The 17500-nt window shown below is 36.2% G+C and overlaps 1 protein-coding gene across 2 annotated transcripts; it reads right to left on the bottom strand.

Annotated features, from left to right (window-relative positions):
• Window positions 1–1768: 1768 nt before the first annotated feature.
• LOC144959977 (translin-associated protein X-like) lies at window positions 1769–15642 on the bottom strand. Of its 2 annotated transcripts, none has more exons than XM_078892879.1 (5): window positions 15543–15642; window positions 11433–11607; window positions 8287–8420; window positions 6959–7362; window positions 1769–2081 (listed from the first exon to the last, which is right to left on the bottom strand). In XM_078892879.1, exons 1-5 carry the CDS (start codon window positions 15574–15576, stop codon window positions 1842–1844), a joined length of 987 nt encoding a protein of 328 aa, XP_078749005.1. In that variant the 5' UTR covers window positions 15577–15642; the 3' UTR covers window positions 1769–1841. The 2 variants fall into 2 exon arrangements, with proteins under 2 accessions (XP_078749005.1, XP_078748995.1); XM_078892869.1 differs by having other exon boundaries at window positions 15513–15634.
• Window positions 15643–17500: the final 1858 nt, after the last annotated feature.

Raw genomic sequence — 17500 nt, 5'->3', positions numbered from 1 at the left:
TTAGACTAGCGCTATTAAACATAAGAAGAAGGCGATAGAACAATCAACAGATTTTGATCGAGTACTAGTGGCTGTCAAGTATTTAAGAAAAAGTAAGACAAAGGGGATGAGTTCAACAAACACCAGCAGCGTGTACTACAGTGGAACCTCAGTATAACAATGATTGTGAGACCAGACTAAAATCCCTGTATAATATCATCGAGTCGTGTTATAGCGAATTTCAAGGGAAACAACCCAAATGGCATAAAATCGCCATTTTTTATCATCATTTGTAGAGCAATGCCTCTCTCACACCCTTTCAAGCTGACCGTTTTGAGTGTGTGTGTGTGTGTGTGTGTGTGTGTTTTGTGCTACATACTGTCAGACTGCAGCAAGACACATGTTATATTGAAAATGATGTAGTATAGGAGTAAGTAGTCTATACACACAAACACACAGAGTATTCACGAAATAGATATGCCTATTTATTCATATTCTCTCACTGCACTCAGGTGTAAAATGAGTAATTATCCGTTAACAGCGTTGTCTTTGTTGGAAAAAAATGTAATATCGCCTAACACAAACAGGCGCTATGTCTCGTTCTACGTTGTTGTTGGCCAGGAACCCTTTGTAAAGCGATTTGAGCATGTTAAGTGGATATTGCACAATATAAAAGCTCAAGTTTTTTTTTTTTAGTTGTCGGTTTACCTGAGCGTAAAATGGGCTGATGCTTTGTATTTGGAGATATTAAGTGGGTTTCGGCGTTATGACCAATAAGGCTCTTAAAAGTCACTGTTGTAGCCGTTGAATTTTAATAAAGGCAAAGACGGAGAAAAAAAACCCCAGAATTTTTCAAACCCCTGTTATAACCGGTCCCTGTTATTGTTAGACATAGGTTCCACTGTAGATTCATAGGCTATTTATACCCTTGTACTTGTAGCTAGTCTGAAACCCAAACCGACACTGTTAAAGGATCTCCATCGGAAGGGAAGCACTCAAATGGTTACAAAATTAGAAGTGTATTAAAGCCTCAACAATATATTATATAATAATGGAGAAAGATTTACAAGGGAAAATGACTATCATCTCTTAGGTTCAAAATTATATAAATTCAGCCAACTGTTTCCCTCACGGCAAAAGATTCTAGGTAAGGCCTGCATGAATCCCCATACTAATATAAGGAAAACAAAAAAGCACAAAAAGCAACGGATAAATGAATAAATGATATCTATTGAGGAATAGAAGTTATAAGCGATAACTAGAATATGGCTTAATAGACAATGATATGAACCGATAAAGAATTCATCAGTCCAGATAGCGGCAACATTCATTCGCTCTAGGGAATTTTTTACTCTTCACAATTTTAGTTATACCATTTATTTAAGGTCGTTTTTAATTAGTGTATTTTTGCTGTGTTGCTTTTCTTTTTTTTTTTTTTTTTTTTTTTTTTGTAAACATCAGCGACACTTTTATGTTATTTCAATAACAATATAATAGAAAATGATAGGATGGTAAATACATTGTAGATCTGCAGTTCGGGAACTCAAGAAAATTAGAAAAGGAGATCTAAAAAGCATTCTATCCATGTGTTTCGTTTTTTTAGACTACCTAAAATCTTCATCCAAATGTAGGCAAAGAATTCAGTCATGTGGGATACCCTCAATTAGCAAATTAATAGTATAATTAACTAGAGAAAAAAAAATCCCGTCCAACAGCTAATACAAGGCAGCGCCCAGGTACCAAATTGCCTTGCAAAGGAAAGAAAAGAAGGAAATGAAACCAGCACAACTTAATGTTAATCTGAAATTTATTTTCAATTCAATAACATAACATTAGATTTATTTTATATAACAATCTTATTTTTAGATAATCTCTTCCGTTTCTCCTAGAAAATTATCATCAGGTATGGTGGAGTGAGCAGTTGTGAACACATCAGCCAACATATGCTTAGGGATTTCTGATCCTCTAACCCTAAGATTGTAACAAGCATTTTCAACTTTCTGCAAACTTTGCCTCAGCACCGTTGCTTTTCTTCGAAGTTCTCGTGGTGCATTACTGAATGAAGCAAAAGCATTGTGAATGGTACGCATCAAATCAGTCACCTACAAAATAGAATTATTTAAAGATGCATTAATAAAATCTTTTGTATGTGGTATAAAAATTAATGACATATTGAGGAATAATATAAACTGGAATTTTAACTAATGAAATACACTCCAGCACGGTTTCCTCGAACACGGATTCCTAGAACCCATGATTTCCTCAAACTCATTCAAATGTCCCCAATTTTTTCCTTATTATTCTTTGTTATAATTCCATTCCTTCCTCAAACTAAATTTGCATCGAACACAGTTTCCTCAAACTACTTTCACTCAGCCTAGGCAGTTTAGTGAAAATTTCAAATTATAAAGAACTTCTTTAAATTGGTATTAACAGAAGCAGCTTGCTGTGCTTATTCCAATGCTTTTTAAACTTTTGAGATATCTCGATTGGTTCAAGAGTTATGAATTTTTAAATGAATATTTTTCGGGGTTCAAAACGGCCAATTTTACCATTGCAAAGTTGTGACGAGTTCATGACAACCCAAGTAATAACAACTGCCTATGAAGACGTAACTTCGTCAAAAATGGACGGATTTTCATGAATTATAAATCAAAATATAGGTAGAATTCTATTCTTTCATTATAAACTGGATTTTGCTTTTATTGTCTTCTTTCTTCCTTTGGTGGTCATGAATAGGCATAACTTATGAACTACTACTGAGTACGTGAGAGTTTGACCTTGAGACTCAGAAATAGCAGCAATCTTCTCCTTGACATCCTTTAAACAATTGAAAGTATTCATCTGAATCAAAACAAAGTTAAATGAAGCAAAATATGAAAAGAAATAATATTTTGGAGTGAAAAAGATATATATATTGGATCAATTCCTTGTTGCCTAAGTATGAAAAGAGAGGGCTTGAAGGAAGTCAACACACTATAATTAAACAAACTGTAGATAAATCCGTTTTAATTATTATTTTTTTTAAATAAAATAAATGGGACTCTCAAAGAACTGTAACAAAACCGAACGTTAATACGTTTTAAATGACTGACTGGTGGACCAAAAGTGGCTGTTGAAAGTTAAAATTTACCGAGAAAAGGACGGTCATCATACGACATGACCGCCCACCCCCCACCTCTTCCCCATTAAAAAAAAATCCAAAACAAATAAACCAAAGGTGATGATGGGAGGGTGTGTGTGTGGATTGGGGGGGGGGGGCGGTCTTGGCTCAGCTCTTCACTTTTAGGACTCCAGTACAGATATTTATTCAATATTTACCATGGGGGCCACACAGACTAGTTTCAATCGTAAACAAAGATGGCGGAAGTTCGACTCCCATGGCAACCATTATTTTTTTTTTTTCGTACTTTTACTTCAATAAACAAATAAGAATGAAAATAAAAGAATAAAATGCTCTTACATGAAAAAACATTATGAAAACAAAAAGTTAATATCAATAATAAGCCAATAAAGGAGGTAGAGCGTGGTGTTAAATCAGCAGCGACCGTGGGTCCAAAGGTCAGCTAAAGCGTGACGTCGCAGCCACTGAATGCCGGCTCAGTTGAGCGGTAAGTCTGAAATCGTTTTTTTTGCGGAGAGTTAAACAAGTCGTGCGTCAAGTTTAATTCTTACATATCTTGTGTCAATCAAATATTTAATAGTTGAATTTTATGTCTCCGAAGTTTAAATAATGTCGCCCAACGGGTTGTTATGTTCTTAAGCTTTATAAATTGCATTGATTTCAAAAGAAAATAACTCGAGTTATAGTGATCCGATCGACTTCAGAAAAAGACTGTTTCGTAGTTTAGCTTCTCCTCTTCAAAAAGATGTATCTGAAGTGGTAGTACGATCCGAAAAACGAAACAAAAATTGCATTTGTTTCCGACCACTCCCGCAGGTCGCTTCCACGGCCGGTCACAAAAACTCAATGGGTGGCTGATCGCCGATTCAGCCAGCGGCTCGCGCTCTCGCTAAACTGCCTACTCAGCCAACTTTCTACAAAATTAATTAATTAGTTTTTTTTAAATACACCAGGGGATTTCAATCACTGATGATTTACTATGGCATTGACAGTTGCGTATGTGTTTATCGTGTGTATCTATCTGCACTGCATGTGTGCTTACAATATGCTGACACACACAGCCACTTACACACCCCATCACCCTTTTGCATAACCGACACCTTTTTCTGCTTATTCATCGTAGCACTTTGCCACTCCATCTATTTTCAATGCAACGCACCATGATTGTCTATGACGTTAAATGAATGTTGTAACATAGCAATCACCCCCTCCCACACACACATGCACACAACAATTTGTAGTATGTATATATATAAATTTATCTCCTTCAATATATCAATGAAATAAATAAGTAATACACTTCCCTTTTTTCATATACAAGCGGAAATTTGACTATTGCAAGGGAAGACTGGAATAAACCAGGTGTCAGTCGCAGTGTAGCGCCACAAATTGAGCTAAGGAGAAGTGGCTTGCTGAAGGCCACATCATAATGCTATGGATATCAAACTAGGTATCTTTAGGGTGGGTAGCAAAGTCTATACTGCCGAGCCTCATTGCCCTTCCCCCCCCCCCCCTGCCCCATTAAGTCATTATGGCAAGGTACAGGTTCCTCAAACTGCAACTTCGGTTTCCTCAAACTATTTTGCATGTTCCGAGGAGTTTGAGGAAACCATACTGGAGTGTAATAAAACTAAGCAGAAACAAAATACAAAAGTGAGAGAATAAACTTTTGAACCAATGTTTAATGACTTGACACGATATCTTAATCTTTTCTCAACTATGTTTTTTTTTTTTAAGTCAGATTGTCAGTGCCTGATAAGATGAAAAAATAAAAGTATGCTTTCTTCTTAATTTTAAACAAGAAAAAACAAAGAATTAAAATGATCAAAACCACACTGTGCAATGTTAAAGAAACTAAAATACGATATATCAAACAAATTTTTTTAAAAACCCTTTATTGTTGAACATTACAATTTATGGTCCACGTTTGCATTATGCCACTTATTCTTCTAATGTGCAAACAAAAGTTTAACATTTCTACCTGTAAATAAGCAGTTATTTATAGGCACATGAAAAGGAGCTGGAGTTTATTCCATATCCTATTGCATAAAACAAATGATAAAAATTGCATGATTCCAGTCAGGATGCTAGTCTATCACGAAGTATCTACCATCAGATCTGAAGACTCAGCTACTCAGTCCCTGCTGGGTGTACAGAGGGGTTATAAAAAGAAAACTATTCAATTCTACACCAAACCAGTCCCATTGCTTGTGAAGTGAGAGCAATGTCAACTGAGCTATAGGGACCCCTGGGCATTTTTGTACAGTGGACTCCGGATAAGACGATGCCCAGGGGAACCGAGAAAAAAATCGACTTATCCGAAAATCAACTTAACCGGAGTGTAACCAAATGAGCAAAAACGCATGTGAACAAAGCAAACCAATCTAGAATAAGTATGTCCCTTCATATCGCGCGGTCTCTGTAGTGGTCATCAGAGGCTCCTACCCCCAATAGCCCCATAGAGGAATCAGAATACAAAAATCGTAATTTGAGATAAAAAAGCGGAATCAACTTGCTGTTATTGACTATGACATGCTTTGCAACAGAAAATGTAATGGACAATCCAAAAGTACTCAAATGATTAAAAATATAAAATGTGTAAAGATGTACAGATTGTGTAGACTAAGAATGGGGTCAAATAATAATAGAGGACACACAGGTCCTGGCCGTCTGAGAGCAAAGCATTGAATGGATGGATTTAACCTTGTCAGGACCCTCCCCCCCCCCCCACACACACACCGAAACAAACAGACGCGCGTGCCGGTACACACACACACACACACACACACACACACACACGCACACACACTTACACAGGGCTAAAATTAAATAGGAAAAGAAGCTGACCGTAATCAATAATATTATTACCGAATGAAGCCAACATATAATATTACCAAGGTCATTGACCTCACAAATTGGAGTCACCATAATATTAATAATACTTCGGTCAACCCCCCTCCCAAACATATAATATTATCCGACATCAGCAGCACACACTTTGAAGGGACTAATCAGACACACAAAATGTGTGTTGATTGACCATAGGAGATGCTGACGAAGTAAGCCAAAGCTCACTTTTTTTTTCACTAGAGAATTTTTTTTTTTTAATTTTCCTCGATTGGAATTTTTGCCTTGAATGAGGAATGTATACAAATTAACTGAAATTATTCCGCGAAAAGCGGAAGAGTAGGAGCCTCTAGGTCAAGGTCATGCTTCTTGTAAATCGTCGAGACAGAAATAGCCGGTATGCCAATTTCCTACGCGATGATTTTCTGTCGCATGCCAGACTTTCCAAATGCATCGAATCTTCCTTTTCCGCGATAGGTTTGCCATTGTAGTTGTAGACTTGACTTGAATTCTTGATAAAATTGATACTAATTAAGAGGGGCATTACATAGGATGGCCTGGGATTAGAACCAAAAAAAATTCTTGAACTTGAAGTTGCGACAATGTAAAATTTGAGATGGAGAAATTAAAGTTATTCAATACTGCTTATGTACATTGAACACGGACGTCAGGCAAAGCACCTACATCACGTCGATGTGCGCCAATCGTTCATGGATATTCTTAACCACTGAAAATTCTTACTGGTAGCTTTTTTAACCAATGGAAATACTTGTTTATTTGTGATTTTATTGTAGTCATGAGTGATAAGAACATCGACTTAAGCGACATCGACTTATGTGGAGTTTTTTTTTTTACTAATGTTATATAAGACGAAGGGGGAGGGACCAAGAAAAAAAAATCGACTTGGGTAAAAATCGACTTAGGCAATGTCGACGTATCCAGAGTGCACTGTATACTATTTCCAAATTAGTAATATTTTATGCGCCAAGAAAGAATATTCTTATTCACCTCTTTTGGAGTGTCCAAATCTCCAGCACCAACAGAGTTGATGGCCATTCTCATAAGCTCTCCAGTAAAGTCAGCAATTCCAAGCATGTACTCTGTCAAAGGAATGGGCACCTCATTAGCTATTTTATGAGTGGTTCTTTCATCAGATGAGATAGTTGGTTGATTGGCAAAATCTTTACTGATGGAAGCAGTTGTAGAATTTTCAATGACTGATGCAGTTTCAGAATCTTCAATGACGGGAGCAGTTGCAGAATCTTCTAAAGAGGGCCCGGAATTATCTTTATTCTCCAACCTGAATTTATTTATTGCTGAGCGTATGTCATCTTGAATTACATCCACTCCAATAAGTTCATTGTCTTTCAAAAAGTAGTAAAATGTTATGGCTTCTATGTACTCCTGAAGACCTGGGTAGACAAGAAAACAAAGAAAAAGGTAATATACATGATATAGTATTTACAGCAGAAGTATATACATTTTTCAAATTATATTTGAACTAGCAATATAATATAAAGATAGGGTAAAGCATAAAGTACAGGAAAACATCAACAGTGTTAACATTTTTTACAGGGCGATGAAAAAAAAACCCCCAAAAATCATCTGTGCTACATATTTTTGGAATAAATCTTGTAAAAATTAATTCTGAAAAATGAAACTTGTAACAAACGAAGTGTTTGAGGGCGCTTCCTTATTTGACATCCTTGCTAGTGCTGCAGAAAGGGTCCATAAATACAATGATTCTTGGTTTTCAGAAACAGACCACAATAAATGACTTTATAAAGTCAAATGAAGTGAAACGTCATAAATTACTAAAGTGACCCCTTTAATAGCCACCAAGTCATCTAGATTGACTTCCCTTGTATTTAGTATCTTGCATTTTCCATTTGGTTCCCTCTAATATTTTTTTAAAGAACTGATATGTCGACATGATGCTGATGCTCATATTGACCTTCTATTATGACACACATTAGTTTTCACAATACTATGTTTGAACTTCTGAAACAATTAAAATTCCCTTTTTTAAGTGTAAAAATAATTTAACTTAAGCTGTTCACTTTTATTCTCTCATTTACGTAGAATCCAATTTAATGTCTATAGACAGAGTTGTTTACATTTTTTATACAAAAATGGAATCACTAAGATAGTTTTTTTCTTACAATTTTATATTGACTTTTTTCTATGTAGTGTGGTCTACAAATGTTTTCTCCTTAATTTTTATATGTATCCTTTGGCTGCCTATTCTCATATAAATGAATAGAAGGCATTAAATTTGCAATAAGCGAGATTGGTAGTATATGATGGTTTCATTGTCTATCTGGTGACATCCTGACCTGGAGAGAATGCCCTGAGAAACTGGTAAGAATCTTGTCCTTGAAGCTCTGCAGCAAGAGGTAAAAACTTTGAGCAATGAAGTTCCTGTATTTTATTTTCTGCATCTTTTAAGACTTCGTCCTTACTACTTGACCTGGAAAACGTAAAGTAAGGTTTTAAAAAATCTTAGTAATATTAATATTTATTTGGGGACATTGATTGACAATAATGAGCAATTTAATTTCTAACTTTTGTAATAAAATAACAGCTGAGAAGAAATATATTGACATGGTGAGACATTGATTGACAATAATGAGCAATTTAATTTCTAACTTTTGTAATAAAATAACAGCTGAGAAGAAATATATTGACATGGTTGGGACCGTGATAAAACGTCGATTTAAGCGTTGTGTCAATATATCAAATTTTACAAAAAGATTTTTTAAAATAGAAGCAAACAGGATGTTTAATGCATTGGACTTTTCTTTTCTATTTTTTATAATCATTATTACCTGTGTGCCAATGTTAACAACTTAGTGTCTGTGCAGAGGGTAAAGAGCTATCTATATAAATGTTATTCATTATCATTGCTATCGATTTACCTTCGACGTTAGTCCAGAGATTTTTTTTTACTTTATTTTTTTCTATGTCTACCATTGTCAAAAGGTTATTAGCTAACTGCAAACTGACTGGCATTATCTCTCGCCATCATGTTTTATCAGAATTAAAAGTGTCATCTTTTTAAACAACAAGAGATGAAGTTAGTAGAAAAGTGCCAGAAGACAATAGAGAATAAAAATTTTCGCGGCGGTGTTGGGGTTTGAACCTGCGACCTTATTGGTACGACAACTCCGCCTGGCAGGTGAGAGCGTGGCTCTACTGTGTAAGCTATCCACGAATACAAAAATATTCGTATCAAACTCAGGTCATTTCTAGAGCTCTCTCTCACTCATTTCTGGAGACCGCGGGTTCGCTCGCCACACAACCATCGCGAAGTTATTTGACCAACAGTAAGCTTAATAGCCAATATTCTCAACACAAACATATAACATAGAAACGATTGAGACATTGAGTATGTCCGGTATATGGGGTGAATTTTTAATTCAGAAAAGTGAGTGGAGCAGGCACTTATGTTGGTAACAACAAGAGATGAAGTGAGTAGAAAAGTGCCAGAAGAAAAAAATTTTATTCTCTATTGTCTTCTGGCACTTTTCTACTCACTTCATCTCTTGTTGTTACCAACATAAGTGCCTGCTCCACTCACTTTTCTGAATTAAAAATTCACCCCATATACTGGAGCATACTCAATGTCTCAATCGTTTCTATGTTATATGTTTGTGTTGAGAATATTGGCTATTAAGCTTAACTGCTGGTCAAATAACTTCGCGATGGTTGTGTGGCGAGCGAACCCGCGATCTCCAGAAGTGGGTGAGAGAGAGCTCTGGAAATGACCTGAGTTTGATACGAATATTTTTGTATTCGTGGATAGCTCACACGGTAGAGCCACGCTCTCACCTGCCAGGCGGAGTTGTCGTACCAATAAGGTCGCAGGTTCAAACCCCACCACCGCCGCAAAAAATTTTATTCTCTATTGTCTTCTGGCACTTTTCTACTCAATTCATCTCTTGTTGTTACCAACATAAGCATCTTTTTAAACCACTTTTTGCAAGATAGTTTGATTCACAATAATGCAAATTACAACTTGGCATACTTTTGACTTTTCTGTAGCAACAACATGACCTGTTAATCTATTTTGTCTTTCCTTATGCAAAAGTTTTAAAAGCATGTCATGACAAAAACAAAATTGAAAAAAGGAAATAACTAAAATTCAAATGACTGTTACTAACACCAACCATGGAATGGAATTGTATTTGTGAACCACTACCTCAGAGTGGTAAGTATCTGTCTGAGTAAATCATATGTGGAAAATTGAATATCAATAATTTAAGTGGTGAAATTAAAAAAAAAACCCACCTGAGCTTTTATATAGCGCAATATCCACTAAATGTGCTCAAAGCGCTTTAGAAAGGGTCCATGATCAACAGCAACACGTAACATGTAGAACGAGACATGACGCCTGTTAGGCGATATTAAAATTTTTACGACAGAGACAACACTATTGACGACCAGGTACGGTGAGAGAATGTGAGTAAAGAGTCTTTTCCAAGGACTCAACTATGCGCCGAGCGAGGCTCAAACCCAGGACCTTCTGATCTGAAAGCGAGTGTCATACCACAAGACCACATCGCCGCACAAATTAATATTCATTAAGAAGAATAAATGCAGTTCCTTAAACTACAAAAAAACAACAACAAAAAACAAACAAACAAAAAGAAAAACCCCCAACAGATTTCTGATATTTTGACTAAAAATAAATTTTTCACATCCTGTTTGTCTAGACGGTATGCGTCTTTGAGGCAAGAGGTCACTTTTTCTGAAAAGTGAAGAAAAGAGTACCTGATACAGATTAACACAGCGGTAACAGACATTGAAAGGATTCCAATACACAGGATTCTGTTCAAACAAGTAGTCAAGTAGTAAAAAAGGATATCTCTAGCAAGTGTGAGAAGTGAAAAATCATAAAATCATACAAAAATTATAAAATAATTGTTAATGCCCTCACAGGAGGACTTATTATCATTGTACAAATTAATAAAGATACATTAAAAAATTATCCTAGTGCCATATTCCCTGTGAAGCGTACCATGCATTATGCATTTAGAAAATTGAGTCAAAAGGCTGCACTTATTTGTTAGAGATGCATTGAAGGAAATATGAAATATGAAATCAAGCTAGCCTATGACCCTGACTCTATCAACAATCCAGATAGTAAATATATAAAGTAGTTTACTACAGGGTCAACACTGGGTCAAAGTGAAAAAAAGTATTGACAGCCAACTGATGATGCAGTGAATAGTGATGTGCAGTATTAGTACTATCGCTAATCAATGCATGCATGCAATACTGCATGAGATTACTGCATAAGTAAAGAAAGAGGGAATTCGTCAATTGAGGTAGTGCATGTGTGATTTTATTTGTGTTTAAAAAAAAAAGAAATGGTAATAGGATTTAGATCTGGGGCAGAGAGGAAGAGGGGAAGCACTTATGGTCAATTCACTGCTTAGTAGGGATAACACGATAATGTTGAAAGTTTTAATTAGCTTACCCGTTGATTCTGTGTAACAAAAAAATTAGTCGTTTACTCTCTATTGTGATGTCTCTACTGAGCTTAACAATTCTCTCATGTTTATCATTTTTGAGATCAAGTTCTTTTTGAAATCCTCGAAAGACTTTAATTACTTCAGATGATTCATCTACATCAGAAGAATTTTGCTTGCGACCTGCAACAAGACAAAAATATCAATCATAATGTTAAGTTTCAATCATATTGACAAATGGCAAACAACTTCTTTTCTCATCTTAAAAAGAGAAACAAGTATTATGTCCTAGCAACATGATTGCTAGGACATCACCTGAACAAGTCTGGAGTTGAACGTACCTTCCCAGGGGGCTAAGCAATTTGAACACTGCTTTTAGCCTATCAGGGTTCGAGCCTAGGGCTATACAAGTGTAGCGCGGGAAAGCAGGGGGGAGGTCTTTGTAAGTTATGTCGAGTCGAACAGAATTCCACTTTCTAGCGGTCCTGTTCTTTATCATTTTCTTATTGTAGTGTTCCCAATTCATGGATGTTAGGAGAAAGGATAAATGGATAAGTAGATTTGTACCGTTCTATTTTGTGTTATTCAGTTCCGTAATAAATGTATCGTGTCCGTAAACGTTGATCTCCATTTATCTTATCATTACAATTGTCTGGCCGTGAAACACAGACTTTCTCCTTCTTGCTCTTCCATCAGATCAGGCTAGGCCCGGTGCAGTGACCTGATCTTCCTCTCCAAGGGAACTTAACAACAAGTTCCCTCCTTCTATCCCTCTAGTCTTTTCCCTTTTCTCTTCTTTTGTTGATGTTTCAGGTTATCTGGCTCTATTGACTAACCGAGAGCACCCAAAACTTAACAGTGGCGCCCAATAAGGGACCCGATCCCTTGATCCTCAGAATTTATAATACTAGTTAGTTTTATTTTGCTCGAACCCAGTCAAATGATAGGAAATATTACTGGGTTGATAAAATTATAATTATATTTGGTAGGAGGCAGATGAGTAAAAGTAAAATATAATCTCAATAGTAAATGAAAATGCAATGAAACAACAATTTATTGGGTGCCACTGTGACGATTCGGATTATCTGGCTCTATCGACAAACCGAGAGTACCTGAATTGTCACAAAAGAAACATTTCTTTTCACTGCACTGCATAGCATCCCTATTCTTAATAAACAATATATTTTGAGGTTCAGTACCAAATCCTATGTCCCTGCAAGTCTGTATAAACCCTTAGTTTTCCAAATGTTGCTTTTTACTATCATTTTAGTATTTTAGTCAAGAATACCTACAGCTGCCACGTAATAACTGAGGTCTGTCACTTATTTTGGAAACAAAAATCTTTTTGTAAAGGTATTATTGCAGGCAGAGAACTCAAAATCTATGTACAATGTGAAGACCACCCATTTATAAATGTTTCACTTGTCAATATAAAATGGATCAATTTGCTTACAGTTTTGCAACATCACATTATCACATCCTGTGTCTAGTCATTGTGTAATAAAACCACATGGTTCTAGTTAGGTCAGTGGTTTGGGCAATAACAAGAATTTTAAGTCCATATAGAACTATAGCATAATTCTTCCAAACAAACATTTATTGCAGTTGGGATATCATTTTTAAATTTTCCTTCATGTAATGTTGACCGCATCTTCACTCATTTTTCGCTAATTCTTTCCGTCTATGGGTCAACTTACCTGCTGGTAATGAGCATAAAGACATTTAAGGTGCACAAAAGACTACCAGGAAAGCACCATAGTATGATTTGATTTGATATGCAACATCGAAAGTAAATGTGACTGAGTCAGTCAATTTATATGATGAAGAAGATTGCTGCACTTCGATAACATATAATTGTTCGTATTTTCCTACATAAATTAATGTTTTGAAATGTTTTTGATGCACTCCAGTATGGAAACCTTGTAATTTGTGATAAACACTATTGCTGGACTAGAACTGTCAAGGCAACAGGTCTGAAGTCATTCATTTCCTTTTCTGATGGTGTCTTTGGCACGGGTACAGTTTTTGACGTCTTCCATTGTGTTGGTATTTCCCCTGAGCTCAAAGATTTATTGTACATGACACAGAAAATGGAGGACAGATGTGAGGCACATGTTTTGAGTATTGATACCGAGATGCCATCCGGTCCGAATGCTTTGCCAGTTTTTAGTTGTTTGAATGTTTTTTCTACCACTCCTTCTGTGATGACACCTGGTTAGTGGTCTTTTTCTGAAGAAAGGTTTGCAGTAAGTTGCTTTATTTCTTCACTGTAGTCATGACAGTCGTAACATGCATACAATCGGTTAAGTTGGTTGAGATACTCTTTTTTCTTACCTTTCTCCCTGTAGATTTTTGTTTTCTTTGCATCAAATCCAACTAGTTTCTTATATCTGACCACACACATTTCATCTTTTTTATTGTAAATTTGTTCTCTATCTTATTTTTTAACTGTTCCTTCCTTTTATCTATTTCCTTTTTCAAAGTTTTAAAAATCCATTTAAGCTGTGTCAGGCCTTCCTGTTTGGAAGCTCTTTTTTTCTCATTTATAATTATAATCATTTTCAAGTCTTTGGTGAGCTATGATTTATTGTTACTGAAACACTTCACAGTTTTACTTTTTACCACCGTGTCGTCATAGAAAGACAAATACTCGCTGACCACGTCGTTCAGTTCTTTTAATAAATTTGAAGTCTCAATGAAGAAATTCCAATCGGTGCCTTCAAAGCATCCTCTTAACGTCTCAATTGTGTCACTGTCCCATATTTTCAACTTCTTTTCATCGACACCCACAGATTTCAGCTTGGTTTTGTAGCTTGGCATCATATCATGATCGGATTCTCCTAAGGGTGTCAATTGTCGACATTTATAATAATTTTTGATGTTGCTGAGAAAAGTTCCAGCGTTTTGTCCTTTCTAGTTGGGCAGTTGACGTGTTGATGTAACGGGAAAGAGGAGTCCAGGGTGACGTGGTTAAAATCACCCACTAATACTGAGATGCTGTGATAATAATAATAATAATAATAATAATAATAATAATAATAATAATAATAATAATAATAATAATAATAATAATAATAATCTTTATTGTCCAAATTAAAGGCAATTCATGTGAGGTAAACAATGCTCAGTTTGGTTCATGGTAAATATATTTAACTGTAAATAATACAATACACGGGGGCGAAACTATTCTCATTAAAGTAATCTGACAGATAAGTCGGAGAGGTGGGGACGGGGAAATTTTCATGGATTGGATTGGGGTAACAAAAATAAAACAAAACATGATCTTCTCAATTCTCAGTCACACAAAATCATCCCTCCTTTTCTTTCCTTCTCAAACTAGACTAACACACTCATTCATTTAACTTCAAGTTCAAGCCATTCACCAACACACCATTTTGAAAATAATGTTGTGTTCAGTGAGAGGACAAACACTTATTTTCAGATACTTAGAGATTTCCAGCACAGGTTCTCAATGATCCTCTTCGCTGGACTCAGGTGTCATCTTTGTTTCTTCCGGTTGCAGATTACCGTGAAGACAGAATGTGATGCTAGCCTTGTAATCATAGAAGATTTCTTGGTTTTTCCAATAGTAATAGCTATCCAGTCTGTTCTTGAACGAGTTAAGTGAATTAGCACTAACAACTTTCTCTGGTAGACTGTTCCACGCTTGAACCACTCCTAACACCGAAACTATGCTTCAGAGACAGGACAGCGCTTCTACTACTACTACTACTGCGAATAGTGATTACGCCGTGGAATCACTGTCACTATTTGCAGTACTACTGCGATAATAATAATAATAATAATAATAATAATAATAATAATAATAATAATAATAATATAATAATAATAATATAATAATAATAATAATAATAATAATAATAATAATAATAATAATAATAATAATAATAATAATAATAAAATAAGCACTTCGAAAACTTCGATAATGAATAATTATAATGAAATGCCAGTGCCCAGGGACCCTTTCACATTTAGATCAAAGTAAATAAAATACTTCCATTAATTAAAAACAACCTTTGGAATACTACTATCTAGCTGTAAATGAATTTCTCCCCCTAGCAACTCACTGGGTCTATTCTCATTATATTTACGTCTACCTCGGTTTTGTCGATAATTATTCCGGGATGCCATGTTTGTTTACAAACAATATTGAGCAATGATAGCAAGTAAGTTGTTGGCCCTTATCAAAGGGGAACAACTACCGTTTGTGTGAATGTGTGTGTGTGTGTGTTTGTGTGTGTGTGAGAGAGAGAGAGAGAGAGAGAGAGAGAGAGAGAGAGAGAGAGAGAGAGAGAGAGAGAGAGAGAGAGAATTCAAGTGTGACGCCTCGTCCAGAAGTATAATGGTGCAACACACACAACTCTGTGTAACCATGAACTTTTATAGTCCGGATGTGAGAATTACTCATATAGAGCAGTAAAGTTAGGTGCCCCAAACGTAAACGATAACAAGTTGCTAGAAAAGTGCCAGAAGACAATAGAGAATAAAAAAATTTTTCGCGGCGGTGGTGGGGTTTGAACCTGCGACCTTATTGGTACGACAACTCCGCCTGGCAGGTGAGAGCGTGGCTCTACCGTGTGAGCTATCCACGAACACAAAAATATTCGTTTCAAACCCAAAGTCATTTCTAGATCCCTCTCTCACCCACTTCTTGAGATCGCCGATTCGTTCGCCACCATCGCGAAGTAATTTTGACCAGCAGTTAAGCTTAATAGCCAATATTCTCATCACAAACATATAACATACAAGATATGAAGTGAGTAGAAAAGTGCCAGAAGACAATAGAGAATAAAAAAATTTTTCGCGGCGGTGGTGGGGCTTGAACCTGCGACCTTATTGGTACGACAACTCCGCCTGGCAGGTGAGAGCGTGGCTCTACCGTGTGAGCTATCCACGAACACAAAAATATTCGTTTCAAACCCAAAGTCATTTCTAGATCCCTCTCTCACCCACTTCTTGAGATCGCCGATTCGTTCACCACCATCGCGAAGTAATTTTGACCAGCAGTTAAGCTTAATAGCCAATATTCTCATCACAAACATATAACATAGAAACGATTGAGACATTGAGTATGCTCCGGTGTATGGGGTGAATTTTTAATTCAGAAAAGTGAGTGGAGCAGGCACTTATGTTGGTAACAACAAGATATGAAGTGAGTAGAAAAGTGCCAGAAGACAATAGAGAATAAAAAAATTTTTTTCGCGGCGGTGGTGGGGTTTGAACCTGCGACCTTATTGGTACGACAACTCCGCCTGGCAGGTGAGAGCGTGGCTCTACCGTGTGAGCTATCCACGAACACAAAAATATTCGTTTCAAACCCAAAGTCATTTCTAGATCCCTCTCTCGCCCACTTCTTGAGATCGCCGATTCGTTCGCCACCATCGCGAAGTAATTTTGACCAGCAGTTAAGCTTAATAGCCAATATTCTCAACACAAACATATAACATAGAAACGATTGAGACATTGAGTATGCTCCGGTGTATGGGGTGAATTTTTAATTCAGAAAAGTGAGTGGAGCAGGCACTTATGTTGGTAACAACAAGATATGAAGTGAGTAGAAAAGTGCCAGAAGACAATAGAGAATAAAAAAATTTTTACAAAAAAACAAAAAAAAATTTTTATTCTCTATTGTCTTCTGGCACATAAAAATTTTTTTTTGTTTTTTTGTAAAAATTTTTTTATTCTCTATTGTCTTCTGGCACTTTTCTACTCACTTCATATCTTGTTGTTACCAACATAAGTGCAGAAAAGTGAGTGGATCAGGCACTTATGTTGGTAACAACAAGATATGAAGTGAGTAGAAAAGTGCCAGAAGACAATAGAGAATAAAAAAATTTTTCGCGGCGGTGGTGGGGTTTGAACCTGCGACCTTATTGGTACGACAACTCCGCCTGGCAGGTGAGAGCGTGGCTCTACCGTGTGAGCTATCCACGAACACAAAATGTAATAAAAATTTTTATTCTCTATTGTCTTCTGGCACTTTTCTACTCACTTCATATCTTGTTGTTACCAACATAAGTGCCTGCTCCACTCACTTTTCTGAATTAAAAATTCA

This window comes from Berghia stephanieae, chromosome 1, assembly GCF_034508935.2.
Source record: "Berghia stephanieae isolate SIO BIC M18660-M18661 chromosome 1, UCSD_Bste_1.3, whole genome shotgun sequence".
In the NCBI taxonomy this organism is placed as follows: domain Eukaryota; kingdom Metazoa; phylum Mollusca; class Gastropoda; order Nudibranchia; family Aeolidiidae; genus Berghia; species Berghia stephanieae.
The sequence above is the reverse complement of the archived record's forward strand: the minus strand, read 5'-3'. Positions and strand labels throughout refer to the sequence as shown.